Source organism: Pseudonaja textilis, chromosome 3 (genome assembly GCF_049901715.1).
Source record: "Pseudonaja textilis isolate UNSWEBS1 chromosome 3, rPseTex1.2, whole genome shotgun sequence".
NCBI classification, from domain to species: Eukaryota; Metazoa; Chordata; class Lepidosauria; order Squamata; family Elapidae; genus Pseudonaja; species Pseudonaja textilis.
The window spans coordinates 195269268-195292945 of NC_141992.1; the positions used below are offsets into that span (position 1 = coordinate 195269268).

At 46.1% G+C, this 23678-nt stretch overlaps 1 protein-coding gene and 1 long non-coding RNA gene across 3 annotated transcripts in view; both read right to left on the minus strand.

Moving 5' to 3' along the window:
* Window positions 1–23678, minus strand: part of LOC148126482 (uncharacterized) — a 456824-nt gene that overhangs the window by 38053 nt on the left and 395093 nt on the right. The window lies entirely within an intron of this gene.
* Window positions 1–23678, minus strand: part of SLC45A4 (solute carrier family 45 member 4) — a 98942-nt gene that overhangs the window by 32132 nt on the left and 43132 nt on the right. For both annotated transcript variants that reach the window (XM_087931799.1, XM_087931800.1), the window contains exon 2: window positions 3016–3802. In XM_087931799.1, the coding sequence (XP_087787925.1) occupies window positions 3016–3256 (241 nt within the window). In that variant the 5' untranslated portion in view covers window positions 3257–3802. The remainder of the gene's footprint in view (window positions 1–3015; window positions 3803–23678) is intronic.

The following is a 23678-nucleotide window of genomic DNA, read 5'->3' on the forward strand; positions in this document are numbered from 1 at the left end:
TGTGTAGTGAAGAGCAAACTAAGATGATTAAAGCCCTTGAGACGAAAACATATGAAGAACGGTCGCAGGATTTGGATTTGGCTAGTCTAGAGAAAAGGAGGATCGGGGGGCACACGATAGCAATATTCCAGTATTTGAGGGGCTGCCACAAAGAGGAGGGGGTCAGCTTATTTCCCAAAGCCCCAGAGGGGGAACCTTATGCCATGTCAGACAAACAGTTGCCCAATCTCTTCTTAAAAAAATTTCCACTGATGGAGGAACACCCACAAGTTCTGGAGGTGAGTCATTCCGCCGGCAACTTGTTCTAACTGTCAGGAAATTTCTCTTCGGTTCTGGGTTAATTTCTCCTTATTCTAGATTAAACTTCTCCTTAATTCTAGGTTAGATCTACAACTAGAAGCTGGCTTTCTGCAAGGAGGACGAGTCTCGTGAACTCTGGCAGTTTCATCGCCCCATTCCTGAAAATGACCTCCTTTGGAAGGTCTGGAACCAGCATTTTCTTGGTTGCAGGGAAATTCCTTTGGAGCAAGGCAGCACCCCCCCCCCCGCTCACCCCGCCCCCCCCCCCGCTTCATAGACATGTCAGGGCAGGACAGGGCTCACCGGCTTCAAGGGAACATCTTAGAGATTTCCAAGCGGAATTACTTCCCGTGGAGTTTTAGCGTTTCACAAGCTAAGCTCCTTATTTGCTGACGTTTTGCAAACTTTGCCGCCCGCTGTTTACCTCCTCGGTGCTGGACATGACTTAGCAAAAAAAAAGCAGCTGAAGTTTCCACGCAGCCTACGTCGTCTATGTTTAGTCAAGAGGCAACTGGACGTTCTGGATTTTGCTTTGAAGACGTTTCGCTTCTCGTCCAAGAAGCTTCTTCAATAAAAGGATGGTGCGGAATGGAAGGATTTATATTCCTTGCGGACAGCTGGTCATTGTCATCCTTTTTAGAGGGTCGTTAAGGCCACTTGGAGGTTTATCTGTGGTAACAGTGGAAAGGGGTTTTATCCACACCCATTTGCACTACTCAGGTGACCCTTGGAGGTTTATCTGCATCCTGAGGGTCACCTGAGTAGTGCAAGTGGGTGTGGATAAAACCCCTTTCCACTGTTACCACGGATAAACCTCCAAGTGGCCTCAATGGCTCTAAAAAGAGGCAAATGACCAGCTGTCTAAAAGGAGTATCAATCCTTCCGTTCCCCACCATCCAGTCCGAGCTGAAAAAGCTTCTTGGATGAAAAGGGAAACATCTTCAAAGAAAATCCGGAAAGTCCAGTAGCCTCTTGAAGAAAAACACCTTTGGGAGAACCATGACTGGGTGATGGAGGATCTCCACAGACTTACATCATCGGCTTTCCAATCCACCTTCAATTAGGAGATCAATTTACGGGGATAGGATTTTCAGGTGCATTTATCACTGGGGCTTCCAGCTCAGGCCAAATCCATTTTTTTTGAGCACTAGCGTTAAATTCCCAGCCTGCCCTGCATGAAGGTAACTGGGGAAGCTTTGTGCAGGTACTCCTCAATTTACAACAGTTTGTTTAGTGACTGTTCAAAGTTACAACGGCACTGAAAAATACGACTTATGACTGTTTTTCACAGTTACGACCTTTGCAGCATCCCCATGACCACATGATCCAAATTCAGACGCCTGGCCACTGGTTCCTACTTATGACCGTTGCAGTGCCCCAGGGTCACGCGATCCCCTTTTACGACCTTCCAACGAGCACAGTCCAGAGGGAAGCCCGATGCACTTAATGACCGGGCTACTAACAATCACTTCATCGATGGCAAGGATTCACTGAAGAACTGTTCAGGCAAGGAGGGTTGTAAAACCCTCCACTGAACGAATGTCTCACATAACAACAAGGAACTTTGGGCTCAATTTCGGTCACTAAACCGAGGACCGCCTGCAGTTCCTTGCAGCCAACTTCCTTGACCCAGTTTAAATCCGAAACTTTGCCAAAGGCTTCTCACCCTTGTCTTAAAAGAGCTGGAACGGAGTATGATCCTTATCTTAAGCGACGCTGTGTGGGGTTGGTTAGGCAGGCGATGAGCTGACTGAGGCCCATTTAGCAAAATGCTTTTATCTCTTATCCAGGCAGATAAAAACCAAAATACCATCTGCTGCAGAGCTAATTTAGATAACCGAGTAAGGTTTGGAGTAAGACACGGGGCAGCCCTGAAGGATCAACTCTGTCTCCTTCCCCACCCCCCAAAAAAACCCCAACAACCCAGAAAGTCCAGTTGCCTCTTGAAAAAGCACCTTTGGGACAACCATGAGCTGGAGGGTGGAGAATCTCCACAGACTTTTAGCTACGCACTTTGGGATGAACACCCTTGGAATGGTGTGGGAGTAGGAATGGATTTCCAGAGGAAAAATTTCAGACTACAAGGAGCCATTTAACAGATAATCGGAGTTGGAAAGGACCTTGTAGGTCATCTAGTCCAACCCCCTGCCCAATTGGGAGACCCTACACCATTTCTGACAAATGGCAGTCCAATCTCTTCTTGAAAGTCTCAAGTGATGAAGCTCCCACAACTTCCGAGGGCAACTTCTGTTCCATTGGTTGATTGTTCTCACTGTCAGGAAATTCCTCCTTATTTCCAGGTTGAATCTCTCCTTGTTCAGTTACCATCCATTATTTCTTGTCTGGCCTTCAGGTGCTTTAGAAAATAGCTTGACCCCTTTCTCCCTTTGGCAGCCCCTCAAATATTGGAAGACCGCTATCCTGTCTCCCCTGGTCCTTCTCTTCACTAGACTAGCCAGGCCCAGATCCTGCAACCGTTTTTCATATGTTTAGCCTCCAGTCCCCTAATCATCCTGGTTGCTCTTCTCTGCACTTTTTCTAGAGACTCAACGTATTTGCACTACTCAGGTGACCCCGATGACCTTGAGGACCAACCCCACTCCCTTCTAGCACTGATGCTGTTTCCTAGTCAGGTAATGAAATGTCTCCCAAGCAAACCATCACGTTCAAGACAGCCACCATCTCCTTATGGAGGCCCGGCACATTTTGACTTACCGATTTGTAACAATACCGGCGTCACCAAAGCTGTCTCCATCGCGTAGCAAAATTCTCTGCCAAACATGACGGCGCCGTGCATCACCCATAGCCGTACCGGGATACGGTCTATGGATCCTTCGCTAATCGTCTCTTCTTTGCTCTCGCGCTCTTTTTCCGGTTTCTGGAGCTGAACGCCCGGAAGCTCTTGGACTTGCATAGATTCTGAGTCAGCATTCTGGGGAGCCATTTTCATCACCATAAAAAATACAATATATATATTTGTATATCTATATCTATTATCTCTATATATAGATTTTTAAAAAAATTTCTCCTTTTTTTTTTCTTTTTTTCTTTTTAAAAAAAATCTCTATATAAATAATTCTGTCATCTCTTGCAATAAATTAGGGTGCCTTCCGCTGTTCCTCATGGCATCCCGTTCCTTGTGTGCAAGCAAATATTTGTAATTTCCCTCAGGAGCAAAACGGGGGTTTGGCATCGAATCTTCACAAAGGCTTTTCCAACATTCGTAGAGGAACATCCAAACTTATTTGGTACAAAGAAAGGATTTTTTTCCCAACATATGGCTTGGCGGCTTCCTTTTGTTGTTGTTGTTTGTTGTTGTTGTTGTGGGGTGGTTCTTTTTTTTGTTTTTTGTTTTGCTTACTGGGATTTAGAGTTAAAAATCCATAATTGCCATTCAGTTAATACCAGTTTCATAATGAGAAACGAAGAGGTGCTGAAGTCGTTCTGCTGGCTACACAAAGGTGAAGAAGAGATGCGAATCCCCATCGAGCGGCTGATAAATCTAGAATCAACATAAAAAGAAGAGAGAGAGAGAGAGAGAAAAAAAATCAAGTCACGGATTATCAGGCGTGTTAAGAGAACTGCCTCTCCTTTCATTCACTGAAAACAAGGGCTCCCTTCAGTCCCATGGACTCTCCTGGCCACCTTGTGTGCGGCCCTTTGGAGCAGCTCTCTTAACGTATCTGATCTACTTTTTATTTTTTTATTGTCGTCTCTCCTCTCGCCGCTGCTGGGGCAATCAAGAGAACCACTTTTGGTTTATTATTTCTAAAAAAATGTGTGCCCCTCTTTCAAAACAGTCTGGAGTAATAAGAAAGGAAGGAAGGAAGGAAGGAAGGAAGGAAGGAAGGAAGGAAGGAAGGAAGGAAGGAAGGAAAGGGAAGGAAAAGAAAGGAGGAAGGAAGGAAGGAAGGAGGGAGGGAAGGAAGGAAGGAGGAGGAAGGAAAGAAGGGAGGAAAGAAAGGAAGGAAGGAAAACAAGAAAGAAGGGAGGGAGGAAGGAAAGAAAACAAGAAAGGATGGGGGAGGAGAAGGAAGAAGGGAAGGAAGAAAAGAAAGAAAGGAGGGAAGAATGGAAGGGGAAGGGAAGGAAGGAAGGAAGGAAAGGAGGCATGGAGGAGGAAGGAAAGGAGGAGGAAGGGAAGGAAGGAAGGAGGAAGAAGGGAAGGAAGGAAAAAAGAAAGAAGAGAGAGAGGGAAGGAGGAGGGAGAGAGGGAGGAAGGAGAGAAAGAAAGACCAGTGTTGAGATTTCTTTCTTTCTTTCTTTCTTTCTTTCTTTCTTTCTTTCTTTCTTTCTTTCTTTCTTTCTTTTTCTTTCTTTCTTTCTCTCTCTCTCTCTTTCTATCTCTCTTTCTATCATGCCTGCCTGCCTGCCTGCCTGCCTGCCTGCCTGCCTGCCTCTCTCTCTCTCTCTCTCTGTCTATCTCAGGGGTCTCCAAACTTGGCAACTTTAAGCCTTGAACTCTGGAAGTTGAAGTCCACAAGCCTTAAAGTTGCCAAGGTTGGAGTCCCCTGATCTATTTACACACAGACAGACACACAGACAGACAGACATATCGCTGTCCATTTGGAATCCAGAGCGGAAAGAAGCAACTTGAGAGCGTTCACGAGGTTGATGCTACACGGAACAAAACCTGCATCCGAATCCGGATGTTCTGCTTCGGAGACCACGAAGCCCCCTTCCGGAAGGTAGCAAGGGACACAGGTCGTGAAGAGGGACGTGTCGCGTGTCCCCACCCAGAGGATGGGTGAAGAGCCCTGGAGAAATCCTTGGAAGCAGCTGCCATCAACCTTGGCCCCGAAAGAACCCTGCCTTTTTTTCCCCCACACATCGAGAGCAATTGCTTTGCTGTACCGGCCGGTTTTGCCAAGTGGCGCCTTTCAAAGGCTTCGTGGCCTCCAAGCAACTGGGGACGAGATCACGGGTCTCAACTGCTCTGCCTGTTCTGACCCAAACCTGGTTCCAAGGAAGCAAACACGAGACAAAGGTAACAGCACAACCTTTTAATGTTTCTTTACGAATCCCGTTCCTTCACGGGCAAAAGGCTGCTTCAAACCAATTAGCTCCGACAAGAAAGGCTCTTTCTTATGCCAAGAACACCAGATAAAGTTACTAAGCAATAATTCCAACACAAAGAGTCTCCAAACACCAGCTCAGATATTCGTAACGTCCACCAGGCTCGAGTGTAAAACTTCTTTGCCTTCTGCAAAAAAAAACGGTGGTTTCTCAGCTGGCTTTTATCTCCTCAGGGAGGGGCCATTACCTTGCAGCCTTACTCCCGAGTCGCCCGTGCTGCAGCAGCTGCTCTTTCCTTCGAGCTGCCCTGCGTGCACATGCACTTGGCACAGGCTCCTCGGGGACCTCTTCATCACTGCTGCCAGCCTCTACAATCTCCGAAGGCAGCTTTCTACTCCCTAATGGTCCTGGCCCCATCCCTGCCTCACACGCAGGCCCCTCATCCGAGTCCTCGCTCTCCGAGACCTCAGCTGTCCGCATCTGTTGCCGGCGAACCACAGCACTGGCCCGTGTACAAATATCCACATTTTAATGACGTCACTCCCTGCATTAACTCATATTCAGCCTTCCAGTGTCAGCGGTGTTGGCTACTAAGGAATGTCCGGCTGAGCTCTGAGGCTCTTCTGCTTTGGATTAAAAGCAGGAGAAGGCGGGGAACAAATTTTCACGCTCGGGTTTTAATGCCTCAGTTCCCCCTGGACGTTTCAGAAATTCAGTGTCTTGCCTGAATCTGCTATCTGTGAATCCGTGACTTACCAGCCTTCCTCAACCCCGTGCCCTTTCTGTGTCTTAACAGGCTTAAGGTTGAGAACTGTAACTGCTAACACGGATAATGCTACCTAGCTGGGTAATGAGACGTCTGCAATCAAACAACCAAGCTCAGAGAGCACCAAGGATTCCCTACTCCTCCTCCTTGTTCAAGGAAACAACCGAGCTCACAGCATCAAGGACTCCATAATCCTCCTCCTCCCCCTCTCCACAAACCCCACAAATCTTTCTAGCATTGATGGAGTTACCTAGTTGGGTAATGAAACGTCTTCAAGAAAACAACCAAGCATCAAGGACTCCTTAGACATCGTCCTCCTACCCGCCCCCCTTGCAAACTCCACAACCTATTAGCACTGATGATGTTACCTAGTTTGGAAATGAGACGTCTTCAAGAAAACCATCAAGCTCAATGAGTACAAAGACTCCACTGTCTTCCTTATCCTCCTTCTCTTTCTCTTCTTTCTCCTCTCCACAAACCCCACTCCTTCTAGCACTGATGATGTTACCTACTTGGGTAATGAAACGTCTGCAAGAAAACAACCAAGCACCAAGGACTCCAGAGTCATCCTCCTCTTCCCCCTTCCCCATGCAAACTCCACAACCTATTAGCACTGATAATGTTACCTAGTTTGGTAATGAAACATCTTCAAGAAAAATATCAAGCTCAATGAATATCAAGGACTCCACTGTCTTCCTTCTCCTCCTCCTCTTCCTCCTCCTACTCTTCCTCTCCACAATCCCCACTCCCTTCTAACATTGATGAAGTTACCTAATTGGGTAATGAAACGTTTTCAAGAAAACAACCAAACTCAGAGAACATCAAGGACTTCATAGTTGTCCTCCTCCTCTCCATAAATCCCCACTCCCTTCTAGCACTGATGATGTTACCCAGTTGGGTAATGAAACGTCTGCAAGAAAATAACCCAGCTCAGAGAGCATCAAGGACCTTGCAGTTCAACCCTCAGCGACAAATATTCTGTTAGGACTGTGTAATTCCTTCTGGGCATTTCAATGGAGAACCCTTGAAATTGCAATTTTAATCCATATAGAGGGCACTAGACTAGCAAAGACTGCATTAGATCAATCCTTTCTAGATCAAGCTATGCTCAAAAGAACGTATGACTAAGAAAGCGCTATGAATAGCACACAATTGATATGCAAAGCCAGCAGATCAATGAGCTGCAGAGGAAACAACAACAGAATATGAATAATTATTTAAAAAAACATTTTGCATTAAAGCACCAATCTTCTCACAAGGATAAGCATAGAATAGCAATTTAAATCCAGAAGGTGTGACTCACATTTGTTTTTTTTTAAAAAAAAGCCGGTTGGGAATATTACCTCTATTATCAGAATGGCGGAAAATACATTTTTAAGGCTTGAAATCTATTGTTATAACAAGCAGTGATGATGTCACATTTGAAAAAGCAAACAAGGCACAAATTGCACAGACCTACTTATGCAAGCCACCCTCAACATTACGAATTCCAAAACTGCTGTCAAATAATTAAGGAAGGATATCTCTTTAAATGTGCTAAGTGTGTTTTATTTTATTCTTAATTATGTAATCCTGGCATGGAAAAATCTATTCATGAGGTCTGTGCAAACGTGACAGCACATAATCAATCAGATAGGATGGATTTGCTAATCGCCTTGTCAGCTTTATATTTTCCCTACATCTGGCTGCCATTGTGCAAAGCCCAATTAAGGCTGTTGATTACAATGGGCGTTGTCTTGAAGATTATCTCAAGTTGGACAAGTCTGGGCTTCGGGGATAATATCTCCTTCCCCCACCAGCCAGCCATGGATACAGCCAAAGGGAATGCAAAGCTACCTGCAATTAACTGAGAACCAGTTTACGGCCTAGAGGTTTAAGCACCAGGGTAGAAAGTAAAATACTATGAGTTCAAGTCCTGCCGTAGAAATGAAAGCCAGTTGGGGAACTCTGGGCCAATCACCAGGAGACTGTGAGTTCTAGTCTCGTCATAGTCATGAAAGCCGACTGGGGGACTCTGGGACAATCACCAGGAGACTATGAGTTCTAGTCTCATCATAGTCATGAAAGCTGACTGGGGGACTCTGGGACAATCACCAGGAGACTGTGAGTTCTAGTCTCATCATAGTCATGAAAGCCGACTGGGGGACTCTGGAACAATCACCAGGAGACTGTGAGTTCTAGTCTCATCATAGTCATGAAAGCTGACTGGGGACTCTGGGACAATCACCAGGAGACTGTGAGTTCTAGTCTCATCATAGTCATGAAAGCTGACTGGGGACTCTGGGACAATCACCAGGAGACTGTGAATTCTAGTCTCATTTTAGTCATGAAAGCTGACTGGGGGACTCTGGGCCAATCACCAGGAGACTGTGAGTTCTAGTCTCATCATAGTCATGAAAGCCGACTGGGGGACTCTGGGACAATCACCAGGAGACTGTGAGTTCTAGTCTCATTTTAGTCATGAAAGCTGACTAGGGGACTCTGGCCAATCACCAGGAGACTGTGAATTCTAGTCTCATTTTAGTCATGAAAGCTGACTGGGGACTCTGGGCCAATCACCAGGAGACTGTGAGTTCTAGTCTCATCATAGTCATGAAAGCCGACTGAGGGACTCTGGGACAATCACCAGGAGACTGTGAGTTCTAGTCTCATTTTAGTCATGAAAGCTGACTGGGGGACTCTGGCCAATCACCAGGAGACTGTGAGTTCTAGTCCCGCCTTAGTCATGAAAGCCGACTGGGGGACTCTGGAACAATCACCAGGAGACTGTGAGTTCTAGTCTCATCATAGTCATGAAAGCCGACTGGGGACTCTGGGACAATCACCAGGAGACTGTGAGTTCTAGTCTCATCATAGTCATGAAAGCTGACTGGGGGACTCTGGGACAATCACCAGGAGACTGTGAGTTCTAGTCTCATCATAGTCATGAAAGCCGACTGGGGACTCTGGGACAATCACCAGGAGACTGTGAATTCTAGTCTCATTTTAGTCATGAAAGCTGACTGGGGACTCTGGGCCAATCACCAGGAGACTGTGAGTTCTAGTCTCATCATAGTCATGAAAGCCGACTGGGGACTCTGGGACAATCACCAGGAGACTGTGAGTTCTAGTCTCATTTTAGTCATGAAAGCTGACTAGGGACTCTGGCCAATCACCAGGAGACTGTGAATTCTAGTCTCATTTTAGTCATGAAAGCTGACTGGGGGACTCTGGGCCAATCACCAGGAGACTGTGAGTTCTAGTCTCATCATAGTCATGAAAGCCGACTGGGGGACTCTGGGACAATCACCAGGAGACTGTGAGTTCTAGTCTCATTTTAGTCATGAAAGCTGACTAGGGGACTCTGGCCAATCACCAGGAGACTGTGAATTCTAGTCTCATTTTAGTCATGAAAGCCGACTGGGGGACTCTGGGACAATCACCAGGAGACTGTGAGTTCTAGTCTCATTTTAGTCATGAAAGCCGACTGGGGGACTCTGGGACAATCACCAGGAGACTGTGAGTTCTAGTCTCATTTTAGTCATGAAAGCTGACTGGGGGACTCTGGGCCAATCACCAGGAGACTGTGAGTTCTAGTCTCATCATAGTCATGAAAGCCGACTGGGGGACTCTGGGACAATCACCAGGAGACTGTGAGTTCTAGTCTCATTTTAGTCATGAAAGCTGACTAGGGGACTCTGGCCAATCACCAGGAGACTGTGAATTCTAGTCTCATTTTAGTCATGAAAGCCGACTGGGGGACTCTGGGACAATCACCAGGAGACTGTGAATTCTAGTCTCATTTTAGTCATGAAAGCCGACTGGGGGACTCTGGGACAATCACCAGGAGACTGTGAGTTCTAGTCTCATTTTAGTCATGAAAGCTGACTGGGGGACTAGCTGTGAAAGCCAGTTGGGTGATTTGGGGGCCAATCTCTTTGTCTCAGCCTAACCTATCTCACAGGGTTGTTGTGGGGGAAAACAGGAAGTGAAAGGTATGTTGGATATGTTCGCCACTCTCAGAAGTTGTGGGAGCGCCATCACTGGAGACTTGGACTGCCATTTGTAAGAAATGGTGTAGGGTCTCCCGCTTGGGCGGGGGGTTGGACTAGATGACCTACAAAGTCCCTACCGGCTCTGATTAATTGTTATCTGCACCTTATGTTGCTTGTAGAAATAATAAAGGCGGGATCCAAATAAATAAAGTAGACGGGTCCAACAATCTTTTCAAATTGAGCCAAGCTTTTAGCAAGGCCCTTACTACATATAAACAACCAGAATACTTGATTATATGACATGTACAGATGAGCTATTTCTTGCTACCATTCTAAAGTGGAAGAGAAAAATCTTGCTAAACTTAAGCAAGGCCCTCAGGGTATCTCTGGTTATACACTTCTTTCTCTGTTGTTACCATCAGCTAGGGGCTGGCATGGTATAATCTCGAGAGAAATACACAATGCAATATTAATGCACAGTAAAATCGAAAAAGCTGTGTTGAGTAAGCAGAGAGCCAATTTGCATTATTTTGGGGGGGGGAGGGGAACGTGAAAGCTGTGGAGAGATCTGTGTCCCACCGGATTACTTTTCCACCAACTTTTGTGAATTCTTTTCAATTTAGCTGATTCATTGAGGACAATCCAAGAAGAGACCGGTGCAATAAATCTTAATAAAATCCCTGTTTTTGCTTTCCGGGCAGTTAAGATCTCTTCCTGAAAGCCTTGGAAAAGAAACCTAAGGAAGTGCTGGAAAATAATAATAATAATAATAATATGCTCGGAGCCAAAACAAAAGGATAAATAACTGCTGAATCACGTACCACTTCTCTTGTACGCAGGCACTGAGTTTTCCTATCCGAGTGCTGAAAATTACATTTCTTGCCACGGACGCACATAGGAGATGGACCGGGCCCAAACTCAAGTCTGTCAAAATCCTTTTGAGCCTTGAGCCTGTCTTCTGTGATCTTAGCAACCCCACCAGCTTTTTTGTCATCTTCAAATTTGATGGGCACCTGTCACTGAGGTAATTGATGAAACTGTGGAGGCGCACTGGATCGAGGACAGAATCCTGGGCTGCTCTATTGCGGGAAGTGGTCCATTCTGCAGCAAAAAAGCCAACGTAAAGTATTCCTGCTGGGTCACCAGCTGGCTTTCTTGCCTGAGGCAGGACTAGAAATTGAACTGGTTCTTTGAGGACCCGATCAATATTGTTAATTCTCCTCCGTGGGCTGGGGTGGGGGGACGGAATGGGAGGGAGACAGGACAGATGCCTCCTGCGGTACTCTGACGGCCAAAATGGGGTGCTTCCCCCCTCGGCCTGGTTTTCAGCTTGAATGGCCTCCTGCAGCACTTTGCTAGCCGAAACAGGGCACAGGGGCCGTGCACAGCCCCTCATGCCTCGTTTTTGGCCTCCGTGGCCTCTGGCAGAACTCCACTGGCCGAAACAGGCCCCACGGCATTAGTTTTTGGCCAGCAGAGTGCTGGTGCAGGCCGAAATTGTGCCGAAAACGGGCTGGAACTTCGTGAGGCTTCCATGGGGCCTGTTTTTGGCTGGCAGTGCTGCTGGAGGCCATGTTGGCTGAAAACGGGCTGCGTGGGGACCACACACAGCTCCCCTGCAGCCTGTTTTGGTTGTCAGAGGCACCATATGGGCAGGTCCTTTGATATTTCCAAGATGGCCTCGCATGCCAGATTTAAGCAGCCTGCGGGCTGGATCCGGGCCGCGGGCCTTGAGTTTGACACCCCTGTTCTAGAATCTGGAACTATCCTGGTTTCTGGATCCTATCCCTTGACTTATAAGCATTCATTTAGTGACCATTTGAAATGACAACAGATTGCACTTCTTAACCCACAAAATGTCCAGGTTCTTTTTGGATAGTTAAGGACACAGTGAGAGACTAGGAGAAACCCAGAAAAAATGGGCTCTCCAGCCAAGACAAAGCTGGAAGAGGCTACAGCTTCAGAAGATGGACCAAGCCCTGGGCCAACTCACAGCGGGGAGACGTCACAATCCCCACAACTGGCACTCCCGTCCTACAGTTTTACATTAAAAGGGATGCACAGAGCCTTCCAAGCCGTAGCAATTCAAGGATCATAAAAGCTCTCCACAACTAATGGTTTCTGGATGAAGCCACCATTCAAACTGCAGGGCAGTGTAACCAAGCCTGCGTTGGCTTTTATAGCTGAGTACACGAAGGAAGATATCCAGGATAGAGTTGCCAAAAATAGTCCATGTCTCTTGCTGGGAGACAGTTTACTCTAACTTGAATCTTTGGAGGTAGATGCCAGCCAGAAGCGTTGAAATCGACAATTCCCCCAAACGCCAAACCAGATGTTGGCTCAGAAAATTGTTCTTTCTCTGTTATCCCCAAAGGACCCTAGTTTGAAAATACTTTTTTGTTGTTGTTTTCATTTAAAAGAATAGCTTTAAAAGCCAAACCCAGACAACTATAGTTCCTTTCGTCTTGTTGTAGACCCCCTTCGGATTAATTTCTCCAGAAGATCTATGACCAGGGGGTGGGATTCAAATTTCTTAACAACTGGTTCTGTGGGTGTGGCCTAAATTTGTGGGTGTGGCTTGGTGGTCATGTGACTGGGTGGGCATGGCTTGCTGACTGTGTGTGGCTTGTATGTAAATATTGTAAATATTTATGTAAATATTGATTTTTTTATTAAAAAAAAAGAACAACTTCTACCCAAAATCAGCCCAAACAGGCAGTCAGATTGAGTTGCTTGCAGAATCACAGATTCGCTCAGAGATTGGCTTTTCTGCAATCTGCTACCTGAGTCTGTCACATAAAATTTGCTTGCACAATGCAGGTAAGTTGGATGGCGCGCATGCGAGATAAGGAGCGACCGGGCGGAGAGTGGCGGGGTGGGGCGGGCGTGGCGTGGCAGGGCTAGCCAGTGGCGTGATTTGCTGGTTATCCAAACTGCGCAGAATGGTAACAACCGGTTCTATAGAACTGGTCCGAACTGGTAGAATCCTACCCCTGCCTCTGACCCTGAGATAAGCATTAAAATTTTTTCCCCCAGTCCGCTGTCTCCGTGTGTGAACTTTGCAATTCGGCAAATGCCATACGTGAATTTTGTCCCACCAAATCACCAACAGGTAGTCTTTGAACTTTGAACCGTTTGGTCCAGCGACTGTTTGAAGTTAGAACGGCACCGGAGAAACGTGATCTACGACCGGGGATGGGGCTGCTGTGGGTCCACAGGGGATCAGGAGAGCCCCTAGCTAAGACGCTGTGCAGTTCGGAGAAACACCCCCCGCTCAAAATCCTACTCATGGCTGGCCCCACTCACCCTGCCCTTCCCCTCCCAGGAGAGGCTCGGGGAGGGCAAATACCAGCCTCCCTGAAAATTCAGGAAACCCAGAAATGGGCCTGTTTCTGGCTTCCAGGGAGCCTCCAGAGCCCAGGGAGGCAGTTTTCGCTCTCCCGGAGGCTTGAGGAAAGCCTCCGGAGCCCAGGGAGGGCAAAAACAACCCCCCCTCTTGCCATGGTGCCAGAGGCTGACTAGGCCACGCCCACCATAGCCACGCCCACCCCGCGGCAGAGAACCTGTTGCTAAAAGTTTTCGAAGCCCGCCCCTGCCTACAACTGGCCTGCTTACAAGCATCGTAGCATTCCCACCATCACACAATGAAAATTTGGGCCCGTGGTAATCCAACATGCAATCACACGATGGTTTTTGACCTATTTTCCAAAGCACCTGAAGGCAGGACAAGAAATAATGGTTGGAAATTAATTGAGGAGCGAAGCAACCTGGAATTAAGGAGAAACTTTCTCACAGGGAGGACAATTAACCAGTGGAACAGCTTTGCCTCCAGAAGTCGTGGCTGCTCCAACACTGACATTTCTAAGAAGAGATTGGACTGAAACGGTGGCAGAGTCTCTTAATTGAGCAGGGGGTTGGAATAGAAGACCTCCAAGGCCCCTTCCAACTCTTTTATTCTGTCAAGTGATATAATACATAAATCATATTCAGAATACAACTTCTCAACAAATTTAAAATATGTGTAATAAATCAAGATTTTTCTTTCTTGTTTGGACCAGACGTTCCAATGGACTATTATTATATCTTCCCTTGTCTACTTCAATTTTGGATTTTTTTTTCCCCCTTCCAACATTGATTTCTTATTAAACTCTAGCTCTAAACTTAACACCTATTATTAACAACACGAGCCTGGCAGCTCTCAAAGCTTGAAGTCACGATGGTTGCAAAGGTCGCGACTATAAATAACGGTCAGAGGTCACCTTTTTTTCTCCAGTGCTCTTGTAGCTTTGAACCTTCACTAATTGCACAGTTGTAAGTAGAGGACTCCCTCGACCACCCAAACGGTACCACCAAGGGAGAGGCGCCCTTTTGCAGAACGAGTAGACACATAAAAGAGCACGAATGAATTACTTCTAAGTGATCTTTAGTGGGCACAAGGGCCCTTTCCTTTGGGTAAAAAATGGGACGGGTGTCCCAGATCTCCAGACAGCCTGCTTTTCTTCTACATGCCAATTTGCTTTCTCCGTGGGAGGAACACAGCGTAGCTGTGTAATTGCACTGCTTCATATCTCTAGATAAGAGAGGCAACGAGAGCCTTGCCTTCAGCCAAAGGTCTGCACGCTGAATCTTATTATATCCCAATAATTGATTGCAAAGAGAAATGCTTACACATGATTACACAGAGCGCACAACCTCTTTGTAACAGGTCTTCAAAGGGAGACTGCGGGGTGAATTTAAGGATGAATTTAACGTGAGGAGAGGAAAAAATAAAATAAAATTCAAGGGCCAGCCTCTCCGGAAATTATTTTTTTTCTGATCCTTCCCTTGTTTCTCACAGTCGCTCAGCAGCTCTACAGAAGTGGGTGTACCTCCATGTCAGATCTATCATCCTTATTTGCATTTTATCTATTCTCCAAAGCACCTGAGGGCAGGCCGAGAAGCAACAGATGGAAACTAATCAAGGGTAGAAGCAACCTAGAACTAAGGAGGAATTTCCTGCCAGTTAGAACAATTCAACCAGTGGGACGACTCGCCTCCAGAAGTTATGAGGGCTCCAACACGGGAGGTTTTCAAGAAGCCACTGGACAGCGACTGGTCTGGAACGTTCTAGAGCAAGGGTGTCAAACTCAAGGCCCATGGGTGCGACCTGCGGGGTGCTTAGATCCGGCCCACGGGGGGGGGACGGACCCTGGAAACAGCAAAGAACCAGCCCGCAGCGCCTCTGCTGGCAAAAACGGAGCCCGGGGCTGCACGTGGCTCCCCCAGCTCCGTTTTCGCTGCCAGGGGGCTATCAAAACAAACGAAAAACAAAAACCAAAGGAGAAACGCTTCCCCTTTTGCATTTTGAGCACGCAAGAAGGGAGAGGGAAGGAGAAAGGGAAGAGAGGAAAGACAAAGAAAAAGGAAGGGAAGGGGGGAAAGAGAAAAAGGAAGAGAAAGAAGGAAAGAGGAAAAGGAAGAGGGAAGGGGAGAAGAAGGAAAGGAAGAAAGGATGGAAGGAGATTATAATGAGAGTGAGGGAGGGTCTGAGGGAAGCCCTGCCTTAGCACTCGGCCACCACAGGTGCCCCCGACACGAGTGACCGTCGAGCTGGCCACAGGGATGCTTCGCCAATGGACACCCGATCCATTAAACAGCCACGTTAGTAACTGAGGAATTGCTGAGATTCATTTAACAACCGTGGCAAGAAAGGTTGTAAAATGAGGGCAAACTGTTCTGACCCAGCCCCCCAATCACGACAAACCCTCTGTAACCAATCAATGGTTCCTTTATTAGAATTACGGTTCCTTTATTAGCAGCCCTGGCAGAAGTTTTCTCTCTCACCGCAGGCTAACAAGTCTGTCCGGCAGAGAGAGGAATAGTTGCCTGCCACACCTATTCCTCTCCAAGCCCTGCCTTTAAATCCCCAGAGCTAGGGGTGGCTCTTCTGTCCCAAGGACCGGCCCATAGATTTCCACGGCTCTCCTCTCCTCTGCCTTCTGTGCATCAGGCACCGGACCCAGCTGTTCCTCCTCTTCCTCATCAGCCACCTCCAGACTTGGGGGCTGTTGACTCTCCATCTGAGGGCCGACCGATGGCCCAGGCTCCTCCGCCATCTCTCTGACAGCTCCATTCCCTCTTCCGCCTTGGAGCTCTCAGGTTGCTTTGGTACTGGCTCCTTGACTTCCACGCCTTTTTCTTCTCTGATTCTGCTGGAGGGACTGGGTGGTTTTTCAGGCCACAACACTGCCTCCTTAGCAACAGAGATTTGGGGCTCGGTTGTGGCTGTAAATCAAGGATTATCTGCACTTCAAATTGTCTCTCCGTAGAAGATAGGAGTTTGAGGGGAGCAAAACTGTGAAAGCCTTCCCCGTGGAGCCCAGCTCTGCTGTCTTCTGGAGGGAGCAGCCCTTGTTACACTGAGAAACATGAGCCAACAGACTGTACTTCTTAACCCACAAAATGTCCAGGTTTTTGGGATGGGTGGGTGGGGGATAGTTAGAACACAGTGAGAGACTAGGAGAAACCCAGAAAAAAAGGGCTCTCCAGCCAAGACAAAGCTGGAAGAGGCTACAGCTTCAGAAGATGGCCCAAGCCCCGGGCCAACTCACAGCGGGGAGACGTCACAATCCCCACAACTGGCACTCCTGTCCTACGGTTTTACATTAAAAGGGATGCACAGAGCCTTCCAAGCCGTAGCAACTCAAGGATCATAAAAGCTCTCCACAACTAATGGTTTCTGGATGAAGCCACCATTCAAACTGCAGGGCAGTGTAACCAAGCCTGCGTTGGCTTTTATAGCTGAGTACACGAAGGAAGATATCCAGGATAGAGTTGCCAAAAATAGTCCATCTCTCTTGCTGGGAGACAATTTACTCTAACTTGAATCTTTGGAGGTAGATGCCAGCCAGAAGCGGTGAAATCTACAATTCCCCCAAACGCCAAACCAGATGCTGGCTCAGAAAATTGTTCTTCCTCTATTATCCCCAAAGGACCCTAGTTTGAAAATACTTTTTTTTTTCTTCATTTAAAAGAATAGCTTTAAAAACCAAACCGAAAAAGCTATAATGCCAAGAGGCAAAATACAATGGTAATCATGCAGTATAAAAGGAAGCTACCTAAATTGCTCGTGATTGTGGCTAAAATTTTGTCATTGGGTTGGACCATACATAAACCTATTGCTTCATCTTCTCATGTTTAGAAAGATTTTTTTTTCAAAAATAGGTAAAGGACTCATTCCCTAAAGCCATCCCTTGGTATCAGATAGATAAGTTTCTTATATGATTATTCTATTTCTGAGCTGTGAAAGAGATAGCCAAAGCATTAAATGCCAAATCCCATAATTTAGGAACATAGTTTAACTTTAGATTTCAATCCTTATTCTTATATTTCTTTCCAAAATTGTATTAACCTATTCTAGGATTTGGAATGAAAAGAAAGCTATGGCTGAATAAGAACAAATAATGAGTTTATAATAACTTTCACATTTCTCAATGATGCCAACATAAATGCAAAAACTGATGTCCAACTTTTTAAAAACATTTTTTGAGGGATCCAAGAGACATGAAATAATATTTTCTGGTCAATTAGTTTAATTCTAAAATCATGCAAGTATGTTTCACATTTCTTAACACCCATATCAATCACTTTTCCAAACTGGGTACACCATTTCAATTCTTTCTTCCACAGTTCGGATAAATAAATAAATAATTGTGAACCTTTTAAAATAAGTCGGATAGGTTTCGAAGTGATGAATCTTGACAAAGTCCCTACAGAATTTAATTGTTGCTTTCAAACCAACTCTTCAAGATCCTAGAACTGTATGAACCTCTGAGGCTGTTAAAGGCCACAGTATTTAATCACTATATATTTCAACCATTTCTATCGCCAGTTCTAGGTTGCTTGGTGAGTTTCCATCTGTTGCTTCTGGTCCTGCCTTCCGGTGCTTTGGAGCAGTGGCCCCCAACCTTTCTCGAACCAGGGACCGGTTTCACGATTATTTATTCTTCCACGGACCGGTACCTGAGTAACGTGAGACTCCACCGCCATTGGGGTGGCTCTTCGTTCGAAGCCGCCCCCCGCCCTTCGACGAAACTAAGGCGCGAGCACCCAAACACCGCTTTCCAACTGAAAAACCGGAAGCACTTTCCAACTGAAAACCCAGAAGCGCTGTCGAAACAAGATGGCGGCGCCCAAGCTTTGCGGCCCGGTAAAAAATGATCCACGGACCGGTACCGGTCCGGGGACCGGTGGTTGGGGACCCCTGCTTTGGAGAATAAGTTGACCCTCCAACAAAGAAGAAAGGGGGGGGGGATGTCAACCTATTTTCCAAAGCACCCGAAGGAAGGACAAGAAGCAACGGGTGGAAACTAATCAAGGAGAGAAGCAATCTGGAATTAAGGAGAAACTTCCTGACAATTAGAATAATTAACCAGTGGAACAGAAGTTATGAGTGCTCCAATACAGACAGAAGAGGAGATTGGACTGAAATGGTGTAGTCTCTTAATTGAGCAGGGGGTTGGAATAGAAGACTTCCAAGGTCCCTTCCAACCCTGTTATTCTGTCAAGTGATATAATACATAAATCATATTCAGAATACAACTTCTCAACAAGTTTAAAATATGTGTAATAAATCAATGGATTTAAAGATTTTTTTTTCTTGTTTGGACCAGACTTTCCAAAGGACTATATATCTTCCCCTGTCCACTTCAATTTTGGATTTTTTTCCCCCTCCAACATCGATTTCTTACGAAACCCTAGCTCTAAACTTAGCACCTATTATTAACAACATGTGCCTGGCAGCTCTCAAAGCTTGAAATGAAGATTTCTGCTTAACCGAAGTCAATCCTGGCAAGATTTCAAAGGAAAAATCGTATCTTTTGACAGATACGTGGTCTCCAGAGAAGCTCAGAGGGCAATATTTGAAGAAGTTCTCGTCCAGGGAAAAAAAAAGAAAATATAGATGTTAAAATAAAAGTCCGATAGCATTGTCCAAAATCTGGCACGTTGAGGCTGCCTTTTAATCATAAAACAATCTGAATTTGGCCAAAGAGGTTTGCTTGTTAATTTGTCTATCTATGTATAGGAGCATCCCAAAGAAATTAATCTTGTATCGAATAGAAATTGCATCACCTCTTAAAATAGCAATAGCACTTAGACTTATATACCACTTCATAGTGCTTTATAGCAGTGGTGGGATTCACATTTTTTTACTACCGGTTCTGTGGGCGTGGCTTGGTGGGCGTGGCAGGGGAAGGATACTGCCAAATCTCCATTCCCTCCCCACCCGGCTAATCTGCTTTCCAGCTCTGTGCAGGGTAACCAAAGAAGACCCAGCCGATCAGCTGGGACTCAATGGGAGGCAGAGAATAGATGGAGTTGGTGGGGCCAGTCAGAGGTGGGATTTGCCAGTTCTCCCAACTTACTCAAAATTTCCACTACCGGTTCTCCGGAACTGGTCAGAACCTGCTGAATACCACCTCTGCTTTATCGCCCTAACTCTAAGCGGTTTACAGAGTCAGCGTCTTGCCCCCAACAATCTGGGTCCTCCTTTTACCGACCTTGGAAGGATGGAAAGCTGAATCAACGTTGAGCTGACTGAAGTTACCCTTAAAAAAAAAAGGTGACATGACTGTTTTTCACACTTATGACGGTTGCAGCATCCTATGGTCATGGAATCAAAATCCGGAATGTATTTATTGAGGTCGCAACATCCCAGGGTTACACAATCCCCCTTTTGACAGGCAAAATCAACGGGAGAAGGCTGAGTTCGCTTAACGACTGTGTGACTAACTGAATGACAGCAGAGATTCGCTGAAGGAGCAAAGTTGCAAAATGGGTTGCAAAGTTGCGAAACTCACTGAACGAGGCCTTGCTTAGCGATGGAAGTTTTGGACCTCTGTTGAGGCTGTGCATCGAGGACTTATTCATCAGGGACAGTCAGAATAACAGGAATAAAACTGAGAAAAATTGGCATTCGCTATGGTTTTTTGTGAAGAACGAACGCCATGGCAACACGGCTACGTTTCCACCATCCCTTTCGCCTCCTACTCTTTTTCTCTGCTTGTCTGAACAGTTCTGAACCTTGAAAAGCAAGCTCTCAAAATTGTGGTTTATTTTGGTCCATGTCGACCGCTGAGTGCCTGGTGCCACTTAAGGGTTTCTTCAACGGAGCAGCGTGGCGGAGGGGGAAAATAATAATAGTAATAATAATAATAATGTTCTAGCAGTCGAATTGTCATTTGGGAAGGCAAAAGGAGGGGAGGGAGCTGCAGGTTGTCCGAATTAACAACTTCCTCTATTGCCTGGTTTGAAATGGTTGAAAGGAAACGGTTGCCAAGCCACATGACTTCCAGCTGCAATGCAGAGGAATGTGTGCGATAAGCCGCTAATGCTGGCTAGCGGCATATCCTTTATCGGAGACCATGAAATAACGGAGCCAGTATTTCACTTCCTTCTGAAGACACACAACCTGTTTGAAGCAGTTTTAGATTCTGTGACACTGTCGAGGAAAAAAATCAATACAGGTAGTCCTCTATTTAATGATGGTTCATTTAAGGACCATTCAAAGGTCCTGTGGGAAAACCCCCCACCGTTCCTAGAAGAATGAAATATTTTGAGGCATATTAAAAAGGCAGAATATTATATTTCCCCAAAGGGAGAAATGGAGAAACATGTTTTTAGAGGTAAAAAGCAGCCCTCACTTTTTCTTAATAGCCCACAGCAGATGCCAAGCACTTAAGGAGATAAAGAGCTTATTGAAAGAAGATGCCTACTATCTAGATGGCTCCATTCATAAGCAAAGCAAATACTGCAGGCAGAAATCCATTCAAGGCAAGTTATTTTGAAACTGCTTGCAGCAAAGTTTGACAGCTAACAAAGGCAGAATGGTAGGATTAGAAAGCAGCCCCTCACCCAAGATCCAACACAGGAAGAAAGTCATCACCCTTTCAGGACCCAAGCCCCTTTATTGCACCATCCCAGAGCAGTCCAAATATCAAACCTTGGAGCTCTGATTGACTTTAAGCCAGAGGTTGACCAGATTAGTTCAGACAACCAATTAGGATTTGCATTTCCTCTTTTGCCTATGGAGCCAGCTATGACCCCTAAATGACCCCATAGAAATCTGACAATAGCCAACAGATTATTAAAGGACATGTTCTTGCACAGGAACAGGAAGCTCAAATACAAAGCCCAAAGAAGGTATTAAAAAAAAAACAACCCACTTTCAAGTCCATTTTGTCAGCTTCCCCAGAATCACACGTGGTTCTGCTTCGCCATTAAACCATCTTTCCAAACAGCCTCCACGTTTCCAGCCCTCAACTTACAAACAGTTCATTTAGCCACAGTTCAAAGTTACAACAGCCCTGAAAAAAGTGGCTTACAACCATTTTTCGTACTTACAACCTTTGCAGCAGCCCCACCATCAAAATGCAGACGTTCGGCAATTGGTTCAATTGGCTGCAATGTCTCAGCCAAACCCACCTGACAGGGCTGTTGTTGTGGGGGACACATTAGGAGAAATTCAGGGTGGGTGAAGATATTCACTGCCTTGAGTTACTTGTTAAGAACAGTAAAGGCAGGATGCACGTAAATTAAATAATTATTAGCTCACCTGGCTTTTATCTTCTAGCTGGTCTACCTGGCACTTCCTGTTGAATAATCTAGCCTGTTATTTCCCCATGGTCTATACTTTATACTATCTTTGAGTTTGGAAATCTTAAACGATTAATTGAATTAAGGTGAGAGATACAACCGAGGTGAAACGCTAGCAGCTGAGATCAAAGTGTATAATATTAATAAAACGTCAACTGATAAATAAACGCAGTGCTATGCATCTCTTCGGACAGGAGGTTCAATCCATGTGCGGGGCCTCAGGTCATGTGTCTATGGTTCAGCATACCTATTCTTTAAAGCAGGGCTCTCCAAACATGATGACTTTAAGTGTAATGGACTTCAACTCCCAGAATTCCCCAGCCAGGTAGGTGACTTTGGGCCAATCACCAGGAGAGGGTGAGTTCTAGTCTCATCTTAAGAATGAAAGCCAACCCTCGGCACTCAACCCTCCATGAATTCAGCGTTTGTTCCCGACAAATGCCCCTCCCCACAGCGTCTCCTTAAGTCTCAGTCCCCAGCTGCGCCTTGTGAAGAGAGGCGGGGCGCTCTCCTCCCGAGTAGTCGGGTCAGTCTGCGCTGTTCTCACCTTCTCTCCACTCTCCATGCTCGAGGATCAGGAGGGGGTGGTCCTTGCTCATTGCCTGAGCTCTCTCTCTCATGTTCACTGCTTAGCCCTTCTTGGTCATCCCTGCCCCGCTTCTTCCCTGCCTACAAGCCAATTATGAAAGGCCCTGGCCTGACTGGCCCTGCTCCTCCCCATTTTCCTCCGAGGCCAACGAAGCCGCCCCTTCGATCTCTGTCAGCTCCAGTTCCGGCTCCTCTTCTTCCGCAGATTCAGGCTCTGAGAGAGGCATGACAGTTCTAGTCTCACCTTAAGGATGAAAGCCAACTGGGTGGATTGGAGCCAATCACTAGGAGACGGTGAGTTCTAGTCTCACCTTAAGGATGATAGCCAACTGGGTGAATTGGTGCCAATCACTAGGAGACGGTGAGTTCTAGTCTCACCTTAAGGATGAAAGCCAACTGGGTGAATTGGAGCCAATCACCAGGAGACAGTGAGTTCTAGTCTCACCTTAAGGACGAAAGCCAACTGGGTGAATTGGAGCCAATCACTAAGAGATGGTGAGTTCTAGTCTCACCTTAAGGATGAAAGCCAACTGGGTGAATTGGAGCCAATCACCAGGAGACAGTGAGTTCTAGTCTGACCTTAAGGACGATAGCCAACTGGTTGAATTGGTGCCAATCACTAAGAGACGGTGAGTTCTAGTCTCACCTTAAGGATGAAAGCCAACTGGGTGAATTGGAGCCAATCACTAGGAGATGGTGAGTTCTAGTCTCACCTTAAGGATGAAAGCCAACTGGGTGAATTGGAGCCAATCACCAGGAGACAGTGAGTTCTAGTCTCACCTTAAGGATGATAGCCAACTGGTTGAATTGGTGCCAATCACTAAGAGACAGTGAGTTCTAGTCTCACCTTAAGGATGAAAGCCAACTGGGTGAATTGGAGCCAATCACTAGGAGACGGTGAGTTCTAGTCTCACCTTAAGGATGATAGCCAACTGGTTGAATTGGTGCCAATCACCAGGAGACAGTGAGTTCTAGTCTCACCTTAAGGACGAAAGCCAACTGGGTGACTTTGGGCCAATCACCAGGAGACAGTGAGTTCTAGTCCTGTGTTAAAACCAACTGGTGACTTTGGACCAGTCATTTGGGCCAGTTTCTTGCAGAAACAGCTGCCAGAAAACAATGAAGCTTAGAGAACATCGAAAATTCACAGATGAACCCTGAGCTACAAATATTTTATGGGAAAATGGACTTTCATTAATTAAGAAAACGGTTAGTGCCATTAAATACCTTATTTGAGAATTCTAGCCCATTTCATAGATGTCATTAATTCTATACTACATGCAGTTATCATGTTAGACAGATAGTTCTTGACGTATGACCATTGAGCCCAAAATTTATCTGGGGAGAAATTTGGTTTGAGTGAGTTTGGCCCCGTTTTACAACTTTTTCTTAAGTGAATC